General features: G+C 36.7%; 1 protein-coding gene and 1 long non-coding RNA gene across 3 annotated transcripts in view; one reads left to right on the forward strand and one right to left on the reverse strand.

The window, feature by feature from the left end:
* PRTG (protogenin) overlaps nt 1-25395 on the forward strand; it is a 152485-nt gene that overhangs the window by 67267 nt on the left and 59823 nt on the right. The window contains exons 3-11 of the mRNA XM_061431209.1: nt 3720-3864; nt 5116-5255; nt 6730-6867; nt 7125-7283; nt 7901-8060; nt 8856-9103; nt 11293-11457; nt 15238-15543; nt 18335-18523. Of these exons, the coding sequence (XP_061287193.1) occupies nt 3720-3864; nt 5116-5255; nt 6730-6867; nt 7125-7283; nt 7901-8060; nt 8856-9103; nt 11293-11457; nt 15238-15543; nt 18335-18523 (1650 nt within the window). The remainder of the gene's footprint in view (nt 1-3719; nt 3865-5115; nt 5256-6729; nt 6868-7124; nt 7284-7900; nt 8061-8855; nt 9104-11292; nt 11458-15237; nt 15544-18334; nt 18524-25395) is intronic.
* Nucleotides 1-25395, reverse strand: part of LOC133256256 (uncharacterized) — an 80440-nt gene that overhangs the window by 12921 nt on the left and 42124 nt on the right. The gene's annotated exons all lie outside the window — the stretch shown is intronic.

Raw genomic sequence — 25395 nt, forward strand, 5'->3', positions numbered from 1 at the left:
AGCCTTAGGCCTACTTTATTTTGTACTCTTAAGGCCAAACTTGCCTGTTACTCCAGGTATCTCTTGACTTCCTACTTTTGCATTCCAGTCCCCTATAATGGAAAGGACATCTTTTGTTTGGTGTTAGTTCTAGAAGATTTTCTAGGTCATCATAGAACCATTCAACTTCAGCTTCTTCGGCCTTAGTGGTTTGGTATAGACTTGGATTACTGTGATATTGAATTGTTTGCCTTGGAAATAAACCGAGATCATTATGTCATTTTTGAGATTGCCCCAAAGTATTGCATTTCAGACTCTTTTGTTGACTATGATGGCTACTCCATTTTTTCTAAGGGATTCTTGCCCACAGTAGTACATATAATGGTCATTTGAGTTACATTCACCCATTCCAGTCCATTTTAGTTCACTGATTCCTAGAATGTCAACGTTCACTCTTGCCCCCTTTTGTTTGACCACTTCCAATTTACCTTGATTCATGGACCTCACATTCCAGGTTCCTACACAATACTGTTCTTTACAGCATTGGACTTTACTTCCAACCCCCATCGTATCCACAACTAGGCATTGTTTTTGCTTTGGCTCCATCTCTTCATTCTTTCTGGAGTTATTTCTCCACTCTTCTCTAGTAGCCTATTGGGCACTTACTGAGTGGGGGAGTTCATCTTTCAGTGTCATATCTTTTGGCCTTTTTATACTGTTCATAGGGTTCTCAAGGCAACAATACTGAAGTGGTTTGCCATTCCCTTCTCCAGTGAACCACGTTTTGTCAAAACTCTCCACCATGACCCATCTGCCTTGGGGTAGAATTAGAGAACATTTTAAAATTTTCAGTTTAATTCAACAGGTATTGTTTTAGTGCCAAGTCTGTACCATTCACTGGCTTAAGGGATCCTGCAAAGTTATGACCCACTACTTGTCCTTATTGAGCTCAGAATGTGGAATGGGAGACAGTCTTGTGAATATGTGACTATAATACTGTGGGATAAAAGTAGCAATAAAGGTCTTCATTCTACAGGAGTCTTATAGAAGAAAAAAATCAGGAACAGCTTCCCAAAGGGTAAGACAAGAGAACTAGGTTTTAAATGATAACAGGATTTCATCAGGTGGACAAAGGGATCTACAATATTTGAAAGAGAAGGAAAGCGTGTATATTGTTCAGAGATGTGAAATACAGTATATTCAGAGAATCATAAATAGTTCAGTGTCTGTGAGACATAATTTCAAGTGGTTGAATGCAAAGTGATAGAGTTTTATAGGGACTAAATAATTCATCAGTAACACAAATCAAATTTGTTTTTTATGACCATCACTCTCGAAGGTAACTCTGATATCAGGACAGATCTCACCTAAAGACACTCCTTTAAGACTTCCAGGCAGTTGGTGATAAGGACCTGAATCACAGAGAGTCCAGTGTTCTTGAATTGTGATCCTTAAACATTTTAGTCTCACTCTTTATATGCTTAAATCTTGAGGACTCCAAAGAGCTTTTGTTTAGGTAGGTTATATTTAATAATACTTTATTATTAGAAATTAAAACTGAGAAATTTTAAAAATATTAATTTTGAAATGAAAACACAGATCAATTACATATTAACATAGCACATTTAATGAAAAATAACTGTTTTCCAAAAAATTTTAGTAAGATGAGTGACACTTTTTTTTACATTTGTCCAAATCTTTTAAATTAGCTTAGTAGAAGACAGTTGGATTCTCACAGTGAATTAGATTTGTTGCTTTATATCACCCATCAAGTAGCTTCTGGAAGTACTGTATACTCAAGAGAAATGAAGGTGAAAAAGGCAAAGGATGATTATCGTAAAAATGCTTTTAACCTTCTGAGTCTATTGACAACAGCAGTTTGAAACTGCTGTTTTGAAGTAGTAAGTATTTTTTGTTACATACACAAAATATTAATTTACCCCAACTCCATCCTTTTTGGAAGGAGATATTCCTAAGAGTATTTTCGTTATTACTCACTGACTTTGTTCTGTACCTCTAAAGGCCCATGATCCATTTACAGATTAATGAAGTCACGTCCAAGGCAGAATTCGTTAGTCTTCTGTAACCTCTCACACTTCCCAGTGCAATGAGGCATAAGTCATCCAGCCCTTATTACTTCTATATTTCTTCATAATTTCTCATTTTGTTGAAAATTGTATATATGCATATTTATTTTTTGAACTGGGGTTTGAGGATGGAGAGTAAGACTATTATTGTGGCCCTTTCTTTATATCCTGGAAGACTTGGTAGAGGAAAGGCAAGCTACACTATTACCTGGAGTCTGGGCTCCATCAAAATGTAAAACTTGGAGGCTTGTCTACAAGAGTAAAGAAGAATTATCTCTAGAAAATATCAACATTTGAAGACTTAAGTCTAAAAATAGTCTCTTGAATCTGTGTGCGTTTATTTTTCAGGCACATCATTTGTCTTCACTTTTTCCACTCTCATTCTGCTCCATCAATACCAACCTCATTTTATTCCAAACATGGAATGACATATCTGTGTCCAATAAAAACCAAGTCTGTTTTCATTACAATATCTGCAGAATCTCTCTGTTCTCACTGCCGCCACCCGGTTTTGTCATTTTTATTTAAACAGCCTGTTGGTCTTTTGACTTAAGGCTCTTTTTCTTCAATCCATCTTAACAGTACCTGATTAATTTTCCCACACACTACTCTTACCATGATACTCCTTTGCTTAAAGCTTTTCAGTGATGCCTTATTTTGTACCGTGGTACAAACCTGTTTTATCTCTACTCTCCTTCCACTCTGCCATGAACATTTAATCTGATTTATTCTACAATAGTTAACCCTGGCTGTTGCCTCACAATCCTGTGACCACAGGCTGTACATTTCTTACTTCTGTGCTTGCCTTCGTATTACTCCTTTCATCTGAAATGTCTTATTTTTCTCCTTCCATCTAAACCCAATGGGTTCTTCAAATCTCAGTTTAAAACCAGCCCCTGTTGGGACTTCCGTGATGAAACAGTGGATAATAATCCTTCTGCCATGTTGGAGACACAAGTTTGATCCCTGGTCAGGGAATATCCCATGTGCCACAGAGCAACTAAGCCCATGCATCACAGCTGTTGAGCCTGTGCTGTAGAGCCCAAAAGCTGCAACTACTGAGCCCATTTGCTGCAATTAATTACTGAAGCCCACGCACCCTAGAGCCTGTACTCTGCAACTAGAGAAGCCATCGCAATGAGAAGCCTACGCACTGCAGCAAAAAGTAGTCCCTACTCGCCACAACTAGAGAAAAGCCTGCACAAAAGCAACAAAGACCCAATACAGCCAATAATAATAATTAATTTTAAAAAACAATCCTTGTGAAAGGTTTTTACCTGACTAGTTTGTCTTTACTGATTTCCCTGTCCTCTGAAATACACTAGTATTTGAGATTTTTACTGCACAGCTTAATGTATCATTATCTACCATTAATAATTGCTGTTTTTTGTTTCAGTTATGTTCATTTTTTTCTGAAATCTAAGATTCTTGAGAATTTCATTTTGGGAAAGACTAAAGTCCTTTAGTAGGGTAACTGCCCAGTGGTTTTTCTAAAATTATCTTTTAATTTCTCTCTGTGCTTGTTATGTTGAGTTGGCCTTATGTTTGAGCAGAAGTTCAAGTTTGATAAGTAATACCTAGCATAATTTTATTTCCAAGCATTATATAATAGTGCATATACTTATTCTGAATATGAAAAACTTTATCTTATAGCTATTTCTGCATTTGAAGTTCAGCCAATTTCTATTGAGGTCCGAGAAGGTGGAGTTGCTAGATTTGCATGCAAGATTTCATCAAACCCTCCTGCTGCCATAACATGGGAATTAAATCGGACAACTCTATCTGTAACTATGGACAGGTAAATGCAGCTTTTGTCTTTGAAGATGATACAGAAGGACCAAAGATTTCATCATAAAACTGTATATGGAGAAAGATCACGGTGAAACTGATTTTTGTTTATGATAGCGATAACTAATTTCTTAAAGTGAAGTCGCTGAGTCGTGTCCGACTCTTTGCGACCCCATGGACAGTAGCCTACCAGGCTCCTCCATCTATGGGATTCTCCAGGCAAGAGTACTGGAGTGGGTTGCCATTTCCTTCTCCAGGGGATCTTCCCGACCCAGGGATCGAACCCAGGTCTCCCGCATTGTAGGCAGACGCTTTAAGACATCTCAAACATAGGCAAAGAATTAGATTATCAGTCTCTGGTACATGGGGCATAGTTCCTGGCCTCTTGGTTCAGATCAGAATTCAGATTCTCTTAGTGCTTTGTTCTTTTCCTCAAACATCTTTTCTAACCATGGGACCCCCTGGGCACCTGGATTGCAGCCCAAGAATTTAGGAAACTAAATTACACTTTGACTACTGAGAATAGCAGTGCTGTTTTAAAGGTTTAAGGGTTTCCCATATATACAATAATGGTTGCCCACTTCCATCTTTGCCAATTGCTTAGCAGCCCCCTCTACACCACACACCACACACACACACACATACACACACACACACACACACAGTCACGTGCCTGCATGCATGCATATACCTAGTGCTCTGAGGTGGTCAGAGTTTAGGGGTCAGGAACTTGGCAGCAACTTCAAAAGTTTGGTTCCTGTCCTAATGAGTAGCAATATTCCTTAGCAGGCTCAAATTGCTTGCTGAAATGGTAAAGAGCACTAAGATGGACAAACTTATTCAAGGAAGAGCTTTAAAAAAAATTTACATTCAGATAAATCTTGACAAATACCTAGATACTAACAGGCAAAAAGTCAGGAATTTGGGAAAAAAATCATACTAAGCTCTAGATTGTAAGTTCTAAATGTACTAAGTACTAAAAGTACTAATCATACTGAGCTCTAAATGTAAGTTTTCATGTCAAGTGAGATTCTGTGTAAAATTACACCAATAGATTTCACAAGTCACATACAGCATAATTACTTGTGTTTTACAGAGTTATAGCCCAAATGAAAACAACTGAATCAAGCTAGTATTTTTAGTCTTGAAAGTATTGCATCTGGCATTTTTAAAAGATTGACTATATTAGTTCTTACCATAGGATACATGTTAAAATAGAATGTAAAATCTACTACAAAGAGTTTAATCATGTTTCTTCTAGTGACAGGATAACTGCCCTGCCAACAGGAGTACTGCAGATATATGATGTTGACCAGAGGGATGCTGGAAATTACCGTTGTGTTGCTGCTACTATAGCCCACAGACGTAAAAGTATGGAGGCCTCTCTCACAGTGATTCCAGGTACCACATAGAAGTTTATTTTTCAAGCTTTAATTGGCCCAGGTTTTAATTTTCCTTCTCTGGTTATAATAGTATGCTCTAAAGTAGTACTTTAATTTCACTTAAATTTTATTGTAATCTAGTTGGAAAATGATCATTTTTATATATTTAAGCAACCTTCTTCCTCTAACTTGCTTTATACGTTAATATCAACATCTTTAAGAAAGACTGAATTTTTGTTTTATAAATACTTTTGTTTTTAAAATATAAAATGCAGAAAGACTTAAAAAAGAATAATAGTCATCTAGTTCTACCAAATTTTTCCATTGTTAATAAAAATGTATTTGTTTCCAGTTTGGGTTTTTCTGTCTGTTGTTTTAGGAAAAATTATCCTTTGTAGAAATGATGCATGCTTTATTATAAAGAGTAATGTCTATGAAAGTAAAATACATTTTTTTACATTAAACAACTTGAAAAGTACAAAGATATGTTTTAAAATGTCCCTAGTCCATATCCAGAGATGATCATTGTTAACATTGAGTGTATATAATTTCATGTATTTTGCCATACATGAATATAGTTAGACGGGAAACTAGCTAGAGAGATGAATATGAAGAAATGTGTTTTATTAAAATGGAATTACAGATGCTAGTTTTTTATTTTTAAATAATTAAATTTACTTGAATGTTATGGGGAAAAAACCTGTCCTAAAGACACTGTTGAACTTCAAATGAATGTTTACTCTTCACAAGAGATATTACTTCCTAAAAGATCCTTTAAGATTAAAAAAATTTTTTAAGAAACATCGAAACTGAAATTAAATTTTTAATGCCATATTTTAATTTGAGGTGGTATCTATTAGCTTCTTGGTATGAAGCATAAAGACAAAAGCACTCTCTCACTTCTTCATTCCCCCCACTGTCACATTAATTCCCAACAAGATTGTGAAAGTATTAAGTCAATGTTTGAATCTCTACGGAAACAACCTAAGTGTCCATCAACCGATGAATGAATAAATAAAATGTATCTTATCCATTTAATTATTTAATCTATTATTATTATTCAATAAAAAGAAATGAAGTAGTGGTACATGGTACAACTTAAATGAACCTTAAACTAATGTTTAAATGAAAAGAAGCCAGTTCCGAAAGACCATGTAAGATGTGATTCCTTTTTTATTAAATATCTGGAATAGGCAAACCCAGAGACAGAAAGTAGATCAGCGATTATCAGCCTATGGGGAGCTTTGAGAGTGACTATTGATAGAGTGGAATTTGTTTTTGGGGTAATGAAAATGCTTTAAAATTGGTTATGGTAATAATTGTACAACTCCAAAAGTACTAAACGCAGTTGAATTGTGCTTCAAACGGGTGAGTTATATCTCAATTAAGTTGTTTTAGAAAAGGAAAAAAGTGACTTCAGAATAGATATTTTAATTCATTTATTATATCTTATTTACAATATTTTCGCATTTCCTGCCTTTTCCCTCTTAAAGGTAAGGAGTCTAAGTCCTTCCACACACCGACCATTGTAGCAGGTCCACAAAACATAACAACATCCCTTCATCAGACTGTTGTTTTAGAATGTGTGGCCACAGGAAATCCCAAACCAATCATTTCTTGGAGCCGTCTTGGTAAGTCTTCTGAGGAAAAAAAAATACTTTCCTTCAACTTTGTTCATACTAGTGAAATTGATAACGTGTTTATATACAACACGTATGTTTGGCAATTACATGGCTTTTAACTTTCTGCAGTTACAGAGTGTAGATGAAAGGTTTTAGTATAGAAAATTTTAGACCTTTTGTGATAATGATTGTTTGGATAGTGATCTTCTGTCAAATTTTAGATCGTATATTACATTGTTTTAACTCAAGTATTCTCTTTGAAATAGATCACAAGTCCATTGATGTCTTTAATACTCGGGTACTTGGAAACGGTAACCTCATGATATCTGACATCAGGCTGCAACATGCTGGAGTGTATGTTTGTCGGGCCACTACCCCAGGCACACGCAACTTTACAGTTGCCATGGCAACTTTAACTGTATTGGGTATGTTTCCTTTCTTTCTGCAATTAGGAGAATCTTACATTTTAACACTTGCTGTTTTACCTCAGAGCTTATTTCCACTTTTCTTTAATTCTGTAGCATTTATGTGAAGTTGATATGAAATATTATAATCCAGTAATGAATTTTAGGAGGAAATCAAAGCCTTGTGTTAAAATATGGCTAGGATCACTCTGAAGTATTCATCATGTTTGCTTTTATAACATCATGGTCCTTCTTAGTTAAGCTTCCCTTTTATTTTCTCACCCACCTACAAATTCATAAACACATTGACCAGTCTACAATTTTAATTTATTGTCTATGTGCATTCACAAGGGCTGTATGTTGGGCTTAGTTAAGTTAGGATCATGGCACACATATTTTTAGTGTGTTTGTATGTTTGGTGTCAATGGGGAAAGCCTGTGGGAAGTGGACATCTAACTGAGCAATGCAGAGGAAAGGCATCCAGAGAGAGAGAGATTTTAATAGATGTAGAGTGCAGGCAGGAAGCTTAGAATGTCAGATATTTTCAGGGATGGGACTTGTATCATTTGCTGTTCTCTTCCTTGACTGTCTGATTTGTGTTTGTACCACAAAAATATTTTCTTTTTTTTTTTAAATAGCTCCTCCTTCATTTGTTGAATGGCCAGAAAGTTTAACGAGGCCTCGAGCTGGTACTGCTCGATTTGTATGTCAGGCAGAAGGAATACCCTCACCCAAAATGTCATGGTTGAAAAATGGAAGGAAGATACATTCAAATGGTAGAATTAAAATGTACAACAGGTGGGCTAAGTCACTTTGCTACTGTTTTAGATAAAACATAATGATTTAGTAATTCTTATGTGAAATGGTTATAATTATAACATCAAATACCTAAATTGGTATTTTAAACTGAAGTAACAATAAGAAATTAACTTAAGACTGTAATATCAGCATGCCAGAATCCATTTGTATTTTATATGTGGATCATGGTAGATTATAATAAAAGTTGGAACGGTTCTCCAGACCTGGCTTCTGGTACTGGTAAGCCACCAGCTAAATTTTTAGCAGCATGTAAACCCTTTGGAGTCTTAGTTCCTTGCTCCATAAAGTGAAGAATTTAGAAGGAAATAGTTAAGTCTCTAAGCATTCCTCCACAGTTCAAACTTAATGATTTTAAGAATTCATTTTTATTAGTGTAAATAGGAATCTTCTTTTACCGTTCTCATATGTTGAACAAAACTTCTGAACATTTTTATTGACCTGAATTTATGTAACATTGCAACATTATAGAAACTAGATGCTATTAATGATTAATGTTAATATACTTAATATACTTCCTTAATAAAAGCCAAATTTAAAAAAGAGATCAAGCTGTCACCTCAAGACAAAAGGATTTGGATATCACACATACTTACTTATATAGACTCAAAAAACAAGAGTAATTTTAAACAATTCATATAGGTTTTTCTTTAGTAGGGCTGGTTACACAGGTTGCTCTTAGTAACTTGTTATTTAAAGTTTAGAGTGCACTTGGCATAATTTTATTTTTATGTCATCCTTAGACGTTTCATTGAAATAATTTTTTTCTTCCTTCAGTAAATTGGTAATTAACCAGATTATTCCTGAAGATGATGCTATTTATCAGTGCATGGCTGAGAACAGCCAAGGATCAATTTTATCTAGAGCCAGACTGACTGTAGTAATGTCAGAAGACAGACCCAGTGCTCCCTATAATGTGCATGCTGAAACCATGTCGAGTTCAGCCATCCTTTTAGCTTGGGAGAGGCCACTTTACAATTCAGACAAAGTCATCGCTTATTCTGTACACTACATGAAAGCAGAAGGTAAGCAATTTGAGAAGTGTTTATTTTTAAGTGCTACTTACTGTCACGGCTTTGTTTTCAATATAAATGATGTTTTACATAATCCACAAAATATTTTTGAAGTTCTGTGGCATTTACCTCTTTTAATAAAAATAATTACTATATGATCTGTGTATCAGTTTTTTGCTAAATTTTGTATTATTGTATACCTTATGTGTATGCATGCCTGCTCAGTCCCTTCAGTCCCGTTTGACTCTTTGCAACCCTCTGGACTGTATAGCCTGCCAGGCTTCTCTGTTAATGGGATTCTCCAGGCAAGAATATTGGAGTGGATTATTTACGTGTTTAAGGATAGTTTAAGATTTTTCTGTTTAGAAATAAGTACCATCTTTGCCTGCTCAAAAGTTAGAGTGGTGTACTTTATGAATTTCATTTCAGCCAAGGTATCAATTGCTTAAGACTTAGTATACCAATTTAAGTATGCAATCACATAGGAACAATGGTGTAAATACTTAATAAAATAAGGTGAACTCTAGTCACTGCAGCATGTTATTTTCAAGGGGGAAAGTAAACATTTTCAAATTCCCCATAATATGATTTTGTATTATTTTGAATGTTTTCTGAAATCTCATAGAACTCTTTAAAAATTGAGCAGGATACTCTTTATTGATATCTCATTTATTATATAAAAGTAGAAATCAAATCTGTCTTAAAATTTTTATTCAGTTCCATATCTGGAATCCTTTTTATCCTCATATTTTCTTTTAGCAAAAAAATGTAGAGGAAATGGAAAAACTAGTTGTAAATCCTAGAGATTTCACTATTGATTTCTTGTGGAAACCATAGCAGAGGTTTACAGATTTTAGTTGTTTACACAAAGTCTGCTTTTTATGCAGTAGACATTCCAAACAAATTTCAAAGAATAGTGCTCTAATAAAATTGTCTGTAGAAACAGGTGGTTTGTTGTTGTTTGTTTTTTGTATTTTGAAGTAGTATTTTGAATTTAAATCAGAGGTCATGGTAGCAAGAAGAATGAAAATCTGATAACTAAGCATGTTGGAGTATGTTAATACCCTTTTTAGTGATTTAAGAAGGTAAAAGGAATGCTGGCTTTGGTGGAGACCACTCTTGTTCGCTATTATGGCTGTTTCATTAGAGCCTCCACATGCAGCTCAGTGGTCTATTCATAGGCAGCACAAGGCTTTTTAATTTGAACTCAAGGACCTTGTTTGGTAGGTCAGAAATCATACTATGCCGTTCCTAATTAACGAGCCATTAGCTAGTCTGTTGTGAAATGCCTGTAATCTTGTCTAATTAAAATGCTATCAAGTTAATTCAGAAATGTGGGAAAATTTAATAGTGGAATTTGCCTTCTGTTTTGTTTATAAATCCAGTGTGGAGAGAAGGGGCTCTGTCCTTAGAGAGTTTTGATTAAGTTGACGTGCATTTACTGTGAATTGTTCACAAAACACAGTAGCTGCCAGCGCTCTTGTTCCACTTTACAGGTTTGCTCTGTAGGAATTAAATCCCACAAAGACAAATCCTCTTCTATATCTTGCCATGCATATTTTATTAAGAATTGCTGAGAGTATTTTTCCTCTTTGGGCGTGGGGGGGTGGGTACCTCATAGTGGAACAAAACGTTTTGAAGCACATTCTGTGCCTCCCAGTTCTTTTGCTTTTAGTATAAATAAAAGAACAACTTGTGTCAGTCAAATTTAATAGAATCTCTAGGGGCAAAATGAGACCTTTTGCAGGACAACTTTTGGTTTGGTTTATTTTTATAAAGAGTCGAGCCATTACGTTCCCTACTGTCTCTCCATTTCTGTTTAAAAGAAAAAAGAAACCGTGATTTAAGCAAGTAAGATTTACACTGTTATGAACTACAGTGTTCTGTAGTATTAAACTCTGTTGTGTTACTGCTGTACATTGTCTCTGATATGGGTTTTGACTAGATGTTAAATGAAGTTTAGAGAAGATTGTTTTCAGTTTGATTTCTTCAGGAAAAATTCAAGCTAAAAACTTGTAGCAAAACATGGTTACTTTTAGAAAATAAAAACCTTCCTATTCACATTTTTCAGAGTCACAAAAATAACAGAGATCCAAGGATCAGTGTATAACAAGACTGTATGTAGTCTTGTTAAATGGTAATGATCTTGTTAATTTAATTTTGAATATTCATAATTTTTAAACACCAATTATTTAATCTAGGTTTAAATAATGAAGAGTATCAAGTAGTCATTGGAAACGACACCACTCATTATATTATTGATGACTTGGAACCTGCCAGCAATTATACTTTCTACATTGTGGCATATATGCCAATGGGGGCCAGTCAGATGTCCGACCATGTGATACAGAACACTTTAGAGGATGGTAAGAAAACGTGATTCTAAGATATCTAAGCATGAACATTAATATGTTTTTTACAACTTTAGAGGAATATGTGTTTTAAGAGAAAATATCCTGGTTTTAGTTTAAAAAAAAAAAAAACCAGATGTGATAACTAGCAGGCTAATTTACCGTTTTAGATCTTACCCTCAATTTTTGACAGTAACAGGATATGATAAGGATAAAGAGCACTTTTGTTTATAATTCATACAGTTTTTAATTGGTCATCTGATTTAGTAATAATTTTAAATTTCATGAGCTATAAATATTGAACAAATTCAGACACATAATGCAAATTTTAATAACAAAATTGTCATTATATTTCTTCAAGTTCCTAGTTTAAATTGTAAATGCATTGCAGAGTTTTTTATTTTCTTTACTGAGTGAAACAAAATGTGAGATTCTCTAGGCAGGAATAAATGTAATGACAATTACATTGAGTGTCTGTAAAGACTGGAGGCCAGAGGAATTGAATTTCTGAAACTGAAAGTTTATAAAATTTAGTACTATCAATAAACTATTCTTATAAAATCAGATAGCTTATTTTTAGAAAAATTTGTGTTTATTCTGCTTAAGGAGGAAAGTATTACTTGTTCAGTTTGTTATCTCCTATTGGAAGTTGAATTGCTGTGCATTTGAGGGCGGGCCTCCATGTACTCTTATGAAAGTGAAAATGTTAATCGTTCAGTCATGTCCAACTCTTTGTGATCCTATGGACTGTATGTAGCCCGCCAGGCTTCTCTGTCCCTGAAATTCTCCAGGCAAGAATACTGGAGTGGGTTGCCATTTCCTTCTCCAGAGGATCTTCCCGACCCAGGGATTAAACCCAGATCTCCTGAATTACAGGCTGATTCTTTACCATCTGAACCACAGGGGAAGCCCATATATTCTTATAATGGTGGGAAATTCTGTCTGTTAAAATAGTCCTGATAGAACTGATTCTCCTCCTCTGACTCTTCATCTCGCTCTTCAGGGCCTCTCCACAGCCCATTTTTTGTACTCTACAGTGTGAAAGGGGGATTATTTAAAATATACTTAATTACACTGTTCCCCCTTTACAAATGTTTTCTCATCCATCCTCAAGAAATGGTCCTCCTTGAGTTTTCAAAGCATTTTAATATAAATGATTCTCAAATCTTTCTCTTCATCCATTTAGTCCTACATCTCTTATATTTGTGTAATGCCACTTGTGTAACTGTTTATTTATAAATTCAGACTTTTACTAGAGGAAAAATTATCACTGATCTGGACGCTGAATTCCACATTTGAGTTTATTCCGTTTTAGGGTGAACCATGACCTACCTCTCTAGTTATCTCATTATGTTTAACAGCCTCTGACATGTATAACTAAAGTGAAACACAGGCTGGTGTTTGCTGCTGCTGTTGCTTTGGGTTTATGAAGTATATGAGGTATTGCCCCATAGAAGAAAATGTGTCTAAAGCATAGCAAGCCACTGGTTAAACTTGCCAGTTCCAGTTCAGTTATGATCTCAAAGTTTTCTCCTTTAAACCTTTCCTTATTTTGCAACTTTTTTGTTTAATTAAATTTCATTTTGTTTTCTGGATAACATACAGACTTCTGACACTGCTTTTTCAGTTTCCACATCAGTATCCTCCCCCCATTTCCTCAGCCTGTGCTTGTCAGGCTTCAGGCAAGATACGGGAGTGGGTTGCCATTCTACTCCGTGTGGGTCTCCTAGGGTACACAGCAGACACAGCTAATGTTTGTGAAATGTTTACCACTGCCTGTTCTAAAAACCTTTCTTCCAGTGGCTCATTTAATCCCGACCTAGCCCTATGATAGAAGAAACATTGTTATATAAGAGTAGTAAAGTATAGGCGTGAGAATGTAGGCTCTAGATCTACTTCCTTACTTCCAAGCTGTGTGACCTTGGATAAGTGATTTCACCTCTCTACCTCAGTTTTCTTAGCTATAAAGTATAAATAATAGGGATGCTCTCTTCACTGGGTTTTTGTGAGAATTCATGAATTCATGTAAAGGACTCAGAAATGCTTAGTTTTCCCTTTTCTACCTATTATTTCATTAATTCAACAAATATTTATTGAGTACCTGCTATGTGTTATTCGGTATTCAGTAGTGAATGAAAGAGATGAAAAATTGGCCTATAACTTGTGGAAGAAGAAACTATTACTTTCTACTGTGGGAGAAGAGGGAGAGGATCAATAAATAAGATGAACACCCAGTGATATATACTAAGTTAGATAGTAGTAAGTGTTGAGAAGAAGGAAGAAAGCAGGAAAGGGGAGTAAGTCTTCAGACAGAGATACCTCTTGTCATGGGTTACATTTGAAGACCTAAAGGAAATGAAGGGGCTTCCCTGGTGGCTCAAATGGTAAAGAATCTGCCTGCAAAGCAGGAGAACTGGGTTCGATCCTCTGAAGAAGGGAATGGCTACCCACTCCAGTATCCTTGCCTGGAGAATTCCAAGAACAGAGGAGCCTGATGGACTACAGTCCATGGGGTCGCAAAGAGTCGGACACGACTGAGCGACTAACACACACACAAAGGAAATGAAAATGGGGACTGGCTAAGCAAATGACTGAAAGATGTGCATTCTAGGAGAGGAAACAGAAATTGCTAAGGGCCTGAAGCACAAGCATGGCTACAGTGGAGGGAACAAGCAGAAAGTAGTAGGAGATGAGGCATAGAATGAGGAGCCAACCATACAAGTATCAGTGGATAGGGTTTCGTGTGAAGCTTAAATGAGGACTTTAGCTTTTCCTGTGAGTAAAATGGGAGCTATTTTGAGGAGAATAATGACAAGATCTGACCTGGAATTTAATAGCAAATGTGTTGAGACTAAATGGTAGAGATGAGGACAAAGGCAGGGAGATCTGTTAGGAGGCTATTGGGACAATACAGGCTGAGGGTGATGGTGCAGGGACCACGGGGGTGGCCATGTGAGTCATAGAGCCACGGGATTGAATGTGGGGAGTGTGTGGAGGAGTCAAGAGTGACACCAGGGTTTTCATCTTTTGCGGTTGGACAAATAGTTTCCATCACTTGAGGTAGGAAAGCCTGTAGAAGAAACTATTGTTTTCATACCCATTTTGTATATGAAGAAACCTAGACACAGAGAAATTAATTTGGCTAAGATCACACACAGTAGAAATTGGTATAACGAGGACTCAGTAACTCAGAGGCTAACTCCAGAACTCATCTTAACTTTTAATATTAGACTGCTTCCCAGTATTCTTGACCCATTTTCCTGGAGTGCCAGTTATATTCAGATTATTTACAGGAAAATCATTGTGTTCATATTAAGCAGCATGGAGATATAGTTGGGGATAAAAAAAAGTCACACTAATTTTTAAGATACAACTGTTAAACACTTCAAATTATTTGTCAGGTTTTAACCCTGCTGTCCTCAGCTTCTCCATTCTTGTGTAATTCTCTTTTCTATGTTTTAAGGCATCTTGGTGAAGTTATTGTGAAATATTCTCATGTTTTTTATGAGTGTTAAGTAAGCTCATATTCATCCCAGACAACATCAAAACAGTCACAGCAACATTGATGAAAATCTTGCTTTCTTTGGTTCTCCACACTGGATCCTCCCTTCAATATTTTTTCCTTCCTTTTTCTGGTTTGTACTCTGCTTGACTGGAAGCCTCAGCCAGGGTTGAAAGGACCTGTTCTTTATTATATGATGTGCTGCTGCTAAGATACTTCAGTAAATACTAGTGTGCTAGTTGATCATTTTGATCCTAAATATTGATAAGCAATCTGCCTTCTTTTATGACTAGTTCCCCTGAGACCTCCTGAAATTAGTTTGACAAGTCGAAGTCCCACTGATATCCTCGTCTCCTGGCTGCCCATCCCAGCCAAGTACCGGCGGGGCCAGGTGGTCCTGTACCGTCTCTCCTTCCGCCTGAGCACTGAAAACTCCATCCAAGTTCTGGAGCTCCCAGGGACCACTCATGAGCACCTCTTGGAAGGCCTGAAACCTGATAGTGTCTACCTGGTGAGGATTACTGCTGCCACCAGAGTGGGGCTGGGAGAGTCTTCAGTGTGGACCTCACACAGGACACCCAAAGCTACAAGTGTGAAAGGTAAATGTGGACTATTAAGGAAGAATAACACAGTATCTTTCTTCTTTGTCTTATCTAACTTAGGTTTATATTTTTAAATTTTGTCTCAAAAATTAAAATATTCCATAGATCATGGGTTTAATTGAAAACAATTTAAACTTTTGGTTCAGATCAGATCAGTCGCTCAGTCGTGTCCGACTCTTTGCGACCCCATGAATCACAGCACGCCAGGCCTCCCTGTCCATCACCAACTTCTGGAGTTCACTGAGACTCACGTCCATCGAGTCAGTGATGCCATCCAGCTATCTCATCCTCTGTCATCCCCTTCTCCTCTTGCCCCCAATCCCTCCCAGCATCAGAGTCTTTTCCAATGAGTCAACTCTTCGCATGAGGTGGCCAAAGTACTGGAGTTTCAGCTTTAGCATCATTCCTTCCAAAGAACACCCAGGGCTGATCTCCTTCAGAATGGACTGGTTGGATCTCCTTGCAGTCCAAGGGACTCTCAAGAGTCTTCTCCAACACCACACTTCAAAAGCATCAATTCTTGTGCTCAGCCTTCTTCACGGTCCAACTCTCACATCCATACATGACCACAGGAAAAACCATAGCCATGACTAGACGAACCTTTGTTGGCAAAGTAATATCTCTGCTTTTGAATATGCTATCTATGTTGGTCATAACTTTCCTTCCAAGAAGTAAGCATATTTTAATTTCATGGCTGCAGTCACCATCTGCAGTGATTTTGGAGCCCAGAAAAATAAAGTCTGACACTGTTTCCACTGTTTCCCCATCTACTTGCCATGAAGTGATGGGACCAGATGCCATGATCTTTGTTTTCTGAATGTTGAGCTTTAAGCCAACTTTTTCACTCTCCTCTTTCACTTTCATCAAGAGGCTTTTGAGTTCCTCTTCACTTTCTGCCATAAGGGTGGTGTCATCTGCATATCTGAGGTTATTGATATTTCTCCTGGCAATCTTGATTCCAGCTTGTATTTCTTCCAGTCCAACGTTTCTCATGATGTACTCTGCATATCTATGCTTAATTTGCACATCCTTCAAAGATACATGGGTCCATATTATACAGAGTGAAGTAAGTCAGAAAGAGAAAGATAAATATTGTATATTAACACATACATATGGAATCCAGAAAGATGGTATGGAATAATTTATTTGCAGGGCAACAGTGGAGAAACAGACATAGAACACAGACTTAGGGACGTGGGGAAAGGGGAGGAGAGAGTGAGCTGTATGGAGAGAGTAACATGGAAACTTACATTACCATATGTAAAATAGATAACCAGCAGCAATTTGCTATATGTCTCGGGTAACTCGAAACAGGAGCTCTGTATCAACCTAGAGGGGTGGAATGGGGAGTGAGATGCGAGGGAGGTAAGAGAGAGGGAATATATGTATACCTATGTCTGATTCATGTTGAGATTTGACAGAAAACAGCAAAATTCTGTAAAGCAATTACTTCAATTAAAAAATAAATTAAAGGAAGATACATGGGTCTAAATCAAATTGAATTACCAAGTTATTTATTAATAGAGGCCTAATTAACTCCTGTGCTGGCACAGCCGCCACACTCAATGCAAAGAAATAGAACAGTCAATTTTTCTGGGCTTCAAAATCACTGCAGATGGTGATTGCAGCCATGAAATTAAAAGACGCTTACTCCTTGGAAGGAAAGTTATGACCAACCTAGACAGCATATTAAAAAGCAGAGACATCACTTTGTCAACAAAGTAGTCAAGGATGTGGTTTTTCCAGTGGTCATGTATGGATGTGAGAGTTGGACTATAAAGAAAGCTGAGCACCAAAGAATCGATGCTTTTGAACTGTGGTGTTGGAGAAGACTCTTGAGAGTCCCTTGGACTGCAAGGAGATCCAACCAGTCCATCCTAAAGGAAATCAGTCCTGGGTGTTCATGGGAGGAACTGATGTTGAAGCTGAAACTCCAGTGCTTTGGCCACCTGATGCGAAGAGCTGACTCATTTGAAAAGACCCTGATTCTGGGAAAGATTGGGGGCAGGAGGAGAAGGGGACACAGAGGATGAGATGGTTGGATGGCATCACCAACTCAATGGACATGAGTTTGGGTAAACTCCGGGAGTTGGTGATGGACAGGGAGGCCTGGCGTGATGCAGTTCATGGGGTCTCAAAGAGTCGGACATGACTGAGTGACTGAACTGAAATGAATCAGTATCACTATCATATATTTTTAAACAAATCATCAATTTAATAGAAAGATCATAATACTAGGAAGTTCCAGACCCTCTTCCTCTTTTACTAATGTGGAGTGTAATGTGACTGGGCTTTTTGTTGTTAATTGATTAATCACAATTAGATGGTCAAAATTAGGAAATACATATGACTGATTCATTTTGATATTTGGCAAAAACAACAAAATTCTGTAAAGTAATTATCCATCAAATAAAAAATAAATTTTATAAAATTACAAAATACATATTGCTTCTTTGAAAAAACTTAAAATCCACAAATATAATTTTGTTCTTATTTATATATTGGATTGGCCAAAAAGTTCATTTGGGTTTTCATACACTGTTATGGAAAAACCCAAACTTTTTGGCCAACCCCATACCTTAGTTTTTTTTTCTGTAGTATCTTATACTTTTAATTCTGTCTCAAAGTTTAATATCGTTGTATAATTTTTAATATGAAGGGCAAATGTAATTATTGGAATTGAACTTTTATGCAGTTGTTGATTTAGAATGGAGAGCTCTCCACTCTCCTGTGTTTTCATGTGAATTAGGAGTTTTCTTACACATACACATCTGGTGAATTTTTGTAGCCCCTAAATCTCCAGAGTTACATTTGGAACCTCTGAACTGTACCACCATTTCTGTGAAGTGGCAGCAAGATGCTGAGGATACAGCAACCATTCAAGGCTACAAGCTGTACTACAAAGAGGAGGGGCAGCAGGAGCACGGACCCATTTTCTTAGATACCAGTGGCCTTCTCTACACTCTCAGTGGTTTAGGTGAGTGAACCTGTATAGTGCTTTTCCTTTTTTCCTTCCTCTCTGACCATTTGGGAGAAAAAGTTATTGGATATAAGGCAGAATCACTGACTTAGTGATAAAAAGAAAAGAAGTGACTTTACTACCTCACTGTGTGTATTCTACTGCATAAGTCATTCAGTGGTCCTTGACTCACCTCTGAGTGACTCAGCACAATGTCACAAGTGCTCAGTCATTCAGTCATGTCTGACTCTTTGCAATCCCATGGACTGCAGCCCGTCAGGCTCCTCTGTCCATGGGATTCTCCAGGCAAGAATACTGGAGTGGGTTGCCATTTCCTCCTCCAGGGGATCCTCCCAACCCAGGGATCGAACCTGGGTCTCCCGCATTGCAGGCAGATTCTTTACCATCTGAGCCAATGTATCTTTCTATCTTCTCGCCAGCACTGGGCATCTGACTTTCTTTCTGAAGTTCACTTCTGGTGGAGTGATATACCGATCTCACTCTTGTGATCTATTCTTGTGACTGTATGGTGGATGTAGAATAGAAATGTGAAAATAGCAATATTGTTATGCCAGATGATCAGATTAACTTAGAAATTGCCTGAGAGACATAAAGAGCAAATTAATGGTTACCAGTGTGGTGGGGAGAGGCACTATGGGGTGGGGGAGAGAAGGGTATAAAAATTATTGTGTGTAAGACAGGCTCTAGTATTATGGTACAACATGGGGAATATAGCCAATATTCTGTAATAATTGTAAATGGACTATAAGATTTAAAATTGTATTAACAAATAAATAACCAAATTAAAAAAAAAAGAAATTGCCTAAGAGTTCTCTATATTATATAGAGAGTTCTCTATATTATTTTGCATGTGTAAAAAATATGTAAATTATGTACAAAATAACGCTGTTACATATGAATCATGTAACTGTAAATATTTATTGTATGTAGTTCTAACACAGAAACACTCAAGAAAAAAACCCTTAATTTTATGTTTGGGTTCATCAGAGTTCTGAAAGATACTGTTTTATTCGCTAATCATCCTATCTTTGCACAGTGAAAGGGTTTTGTGATGTAAACATGTTTAGTAGACGGTATAATAAAGACACTTACAACTACAATAAATGCATGAGTATAAACAGATACTCAAGGTGTAGACTGCACACTTAGCTGTTTGTTGCTCATGAGTAGATTTTTACCCTTAAGCACAAAGCAGCAAGTTTATGATCATCAGCTGAATTCCTACTGGATTATTAAAGCCCCTTCTGCACATACTGGACATTTACAAGCACTCTGGCTTTCCCCATCACAGACCACCCTTTGGTGTGCGGGCAGGAAGGAGGCATAGTGGTCCCATCCAGGAAGGCTTCATTTCCCTGGCCTTGCAGCATTAGACCAGAGTCCCTGTGAGTAAGAAGCAGTGGTGCAAATCTCTTTTCAGACCCAAGGACACAGAACCCCACCCTCCAGTTCTTGGCAGTAGTTTCCCAGATGGCATTTTGCTTGTAATCTTGTTGTTTTGGATTTTAATTGAATCTGTATTAGGTTAAATAAGTTTCACAGTTGATCCCTGTCATGCAGCTTTATAAAGGATGAGAAGTTACATATGTTCCAGGGTGACCTTCCTTAAGCCATTGATGCTCAGATGACATTAGCCCAACCTACTGCCAAGCACTCAGCAGCAGTTATCTCTAGCCATGCTTTCTCAGGGTGCCTTCCCTTTCCGTAGGCATGTCATTTCATCTGGAAAACTTTAGTCAGTATCAAGTAAGAAACGGGCTTTGAGACAATTGTTGATGAAAAATCATACATCAAGCTTAATACCTCCAATTTCTTCACTGATAGTTTAGAAATATAAATACACTGAAGATACAAAACAGGAGATTCTTAGAGCAATCTTCTTGAACATATTAGTAGCTTATTCTAAATAGATGAGTAATTTATTGGAAAAAAAAAGTAATGCTCTGCTTGTGAAAAGTTTAAAGAAACATTTTATTAAAACTTTGCCAATTAAAAACAGTTCTTTAAAATTTAATTTTTTTCTGCAGATAGCATACATTTATATATATATATAAGATCCATTGATTTTTGTTAAAATCTTTTATAATCTCTATAATTGCTTTCGTCCTATAAACCTTTATTTCTTCCTGTGTTTTAAAAATAAATTGCATATGTTTACTGCCTGCGTTTTTTTATGGTATGATCCTTTGCATATGCCATTTGGGGTAATTCAGTTAAAATCATTTTATAGTGTATAAAAATAGGAAATGATTCTGTTATAGTCCATATACCCCATCTGTTAAAATAGCCCCATGTTTCCCGACTGGAGTTAGACTGAGTAGCTGGAGTAATTGCAGTGCAGGGTGGCAGAGGACTTTGTCATAGCTTTAGAGCTTTCTTGTTAGAGGCACGTTCCGTACCCCTGGAGTTTCAGGGACAGAGCTGGAATGGTTGACTGCCAGGGATGCAGTTGTACAGATTCACACATTGTACAGCTGTTAACTAGATCACCTTTAAGATGCCTTCTAATTTTTAGAGTCCTGGGATCCCATTTTCCTTTTCTTAAAAGTCACCGTGGGGCCTAGCCCAGCTTATAGCAAGCGAATGGGTTTACCCAACTAAGCAACCAAGTGTTAACAGCTTTCACTCCTTTCCTTCTTACTTTTGGCTGTTGGGGGTGGGCAGTATCTTCTGTTAACTGGACAGCTGACCATCTGTGATCATTTTTAGCGTGAGCATCTGGCAGTAGCTGCCTGTTTAACAGCTAGTGAGATGTCTAAAGGGCAGTAGGTTAAGGGAACACTATCTATGTCTTACATGGCAAATACTTGCTTTTATTGAGCTTCTGCACATTAAAGATACTCTAACTGGAACTAGATTTACTAAGTGGGCTTGGAAATGAAATTTAAATGCTTTTGTTTGCTGATTCAATGTCAGTTTGAGTAGCAAACTAAGGTCTCAAAATTTCATTTTCATACTAATCCCCTTTCTGATGCCCTTTTTGTTCAATTTCTGATAATAAAGTTTTCATTAAAAAAGTGTGTTACTGGGACATTCTGTCCGTAGTAATATATATAGTTCTTTGTTTCTGAAAAAAAGAAATAGGTGAAGGAGTTCATGTATTTCAGTTGCTGTAACAGTCATTTAAAATTCTTTTTTATGTAAGGCATTATAGCACTAGATTAAAAAAATGTAGCGAATGTGACCACTGCCTAAAACAAGAAGGATTAAACCAAGATTCAGTTGACTTGTCTAATTTTCTCCTCAATTTTTTCCCAAATCTGATTAACTAAATTTAATTGTACTTAATATTGAAAGTTATTTTAGAACATTTTACTCTAAACCCTCAAAGCTCCATTCCCTGAAATGTAGAATGTTTTCTTTTTTAAAGCGGCTAAAAAGATTCTTATATATTTGTTAGTGTGATATAAATTTTGTCAGAGCAGTGGAAGTATTTTAATGTTGCTAGTTTGTTCTGGTTTAATGGTTTTAAGATACACAGTTTGATTTTATTGGAAGTGGTTTACTTTGGGGGAGTTGGATAAAAAGCACTGGGCTTGTGATTAAACATTTATGTGATTTGTTCTAAATTGTGGTTTGTGGTTTTCTTCAAGATTTTTTTATCTTTGTAGTGATTATTTTCACTTCGGTTTTTTACCCCCTTGGCACTTTCAGTGTTTAGTTCAGTTTTAAATAGAATTTTAAAATGTTTGTTTCATTCATCATACAATAAACCGAAGCAAAATTAATAGCACAGTTGTGCTCCCTGATAATAGGCTGATTGGAATAATTTGTTCCTCTTTTATTGTCTGTTTATTTCAGAAATTGGCTTCACATTCTGAAGTTAGAGTTTCTAATCACAAGAGGACTTTTTATAAGCTGATTGTCAGAAACTGTTCTTAATTGTTTTGTCTGTGTAGAAGAAATTGAAAAGGGGAGGATTACTTATATAGTGCTATTTTAGTTTAGCATTTAGGACACTGATACTAGATCATCTTTAGCTTCTATTTTGTCAAAGAATTTGTGCTATTAAATATTTCACAGCAAGCCTGATTAGTGAGCAGGTTTTTTACACCAATTGTAAAGATCTAAAATATTCAAAATCACACCTTCAAAACTTAGAGATCTCTTTTTGAGAAATCTAAAGTTAGAACTTTATGGGAAATAACTTCATGGGAAAAGGATGGGGAAACAGTGGAAACAGTGTCAGACTTTATTTTTCTGGGCTCCAAAATCACTGCAGATGGTGACTGCAGCCATGAAATTAAAAGACGCTTACTCCTTGGAAGGAAAGTTATGACCAACCTAGATAGCATATTCAAAAGCAGAGACATTACTTTGCCAACAAAGGTCCGTCTAGTCAAGGCTATGGTTTTTCCAGTGGTCATGTATGGATGTGAGAGTTGGACTGTGAAGAAAGCTGAGCACCAAAGAATTGATGCTTTTGAAGTGTGGTGTTGGAGAAGACTCTTGAGAGTCCCTTGGACTTCAAGGAGATCCAACCAGTCCATTCTAAAGGAGATCAGTCCTGGGTGTTCTTTGGAAGGACTGATGCTAAAGCTGAAACTCCAGTACTTGGCCACCTCATGCAAAGAGTTGACTCATTGGAAAGACTCTGAAACTGGGAGGGATTGGGGGCAGGAGGAGAAGGGGACGACAGAGGATGAGATGGCTGGATGGCATCACCGACTCGATGGACTTGAGTCTGAGTGAACTCCCGGAGTTGGTGATGGACAGGGAGGCTTGGCGTGCTGCGATTCACGGGGTCGCAAAGAGTTGGACACTACTGAGCGGCTGAACTGAACTGAAAGTTAGAACTGCCAACTCTAGGAGTAGGAGTCTCCAGAAACAGTCCCTGGTTAATGATGTAATTTTTTTAATTGTAGGAAATTTGCTGTACAGTGTTGTGATGGTTTCTACCATACAGCAACACAAATGTAGTTTTCAAGTCCATTAGCCATTTTTTGTAGAAGCATGATAAAATTAAGTTAGATTTCTGGGTGTTATCTTGCCCTATAGTACTGATAGAACAGGGTTTGGTTGTGTGGCTACATATCTCATGAAAGAAAATAGAGAACTAGCACTAGTGAGCCAAATTGATCTAACCAGAGGAAGTTGTAATCTTTCCTTTCATCAAGGCAGAACAAGATTTTGTGGCATGATGATCAGAGACAGTTCATTGTGAACCTTACTATAATAGAGATTTTGTTTTTAGAAGAATTAGAATCATTAAATGGCACCCCACTCCAGTACTCGTGCCTGGAAAATGCCATGGATGAAGGAGCCTGGTGGGCTGCAGTCCATGCGGTCGCTAGAAGTAGGACACAACTGAGTGACTTCACTTTCACTTTTCACTTTCATGTATTGGAGAAGGAAATGGCAACCCACTCCAGTGTTCTTGCCTGGAGAATCCCAGGGACCGGGGAGCCTGGTAGGCTGCTCTTTATGGGGTTGCACAGAGTTGGTCACGACTGAAGCGACTTAGCAGCAGCAGCAGCAATTTATGACATATGGAAGTCACATTTTTAAAGCAAGCCTAAGTCTTTTCAGAGACTGTATTCCCTCACCCCTCTCAGCCAAGGAAGGCTTAGATAACACTCAGAAAATCTTTAAAAGTATGCTGCAGGTGAAAATCCGTATGATGTGGTTGGTCTGCATGTTTCTGACTGCATCACTTAAGATGGAGTAAAAGAGACATGGTATTGTATAACAAAATCTTCCTAATGGTGAATAATTTCAGTTGTATAATTCTGTACTGACTTTTAGTGTATAAATTCATTTCAGATAATATGGTGCTTTGATACCAACTACTAGCCCAAATACCGTTACAGATGTCAGGAGTCTTTCACTGCTGAAGTAATGTATCAACAACAACATAAATATCATTAACTATTCTGTCCAGATTAGCTTTGACTTCGTAATGCAGCACTCGTTTCTATGAGATCATTTTGCTTTTATTTGTTAACAGACCATGTTTAGGATTGGTGTAAACATTCCATTAACATTATTGCTGTCATTTACCACAGGCAAGATCTTTGAGGACATAGCCTCGCATTTTTTGTCTCTCTTCAGTTCTTCCTGTGCTTTACCACAGATAATTTTCACTTTTAGTAGAAAAAGTTGCTCTGAACAGTATCTGATTACATTCTTTTATTGTTTCTTTTCAAATAATTACAAAATAAGTTCATTTAACTGAAGTCAGTAGACTTCTTAAAGGAATGATCTTTGGAAACCACCTACTATGTAGGCCATAAAATTGACTATGAGTACAAATTAAAGGGAACATTTAAAAAGTATTGCATTTCACTTCCTTCATTGTTAAGTATCTCTTAAGTTATCATTTTTTAATTTTGTGTTTAATTTGTTATCAAGACAAAACATGTTGACAGTTAGAGACTTTAGGGAATAGTGAAATATTTTTTCCTAATTTACTGAGAGTGAAAATCTTAAAAATTTCCTTCTCTGTACTGTCCAACAATGCCACATATGATTGATACTCAGATCACATTTTAGAACCTTAATACTTAAATTAAAAAAAAAAACACTTAAAAAAACCTGTTGCTCAAAAGAAATGGGAGCTTCCACGTCTAAAACATCCCATTACTAAAAAAAATACTGTTTCATTAAGACAATAAAAAAGATTTTTGTTTGACAATTTGCAACTACCTCTAACTAAAGACAGAATGTTTGTAGGTTAATGAAACTGTAAAAACTATACAAAAGTTACAGTTAATCATCTGTTTATCTTTTCTTAAATTCTTTTTCTTGGATGAAAGGTAATCTCCCATTTTAAAATATTTTTTATACTCTCTGGACAAAATTAGAGACCTATACTTTCTGTTTGGAAAAAATCTTGCTCAGCTGTTAAGTCTTAACTCTTCTGGGAGTAT

Source organism: Bos javanicus, chromosome 10 (assembly GCF_032452875.1).
Source record: "Bos javanicus breed banteng chromosome 10, ARS-OSU_banteng_1.0, whole genome shotgun sequence".
NCBI lineage: Eukaryota > Metazoa > Chordata > Mammalia > Artiodactyla > Bovidae > Bos > Bos javanicus.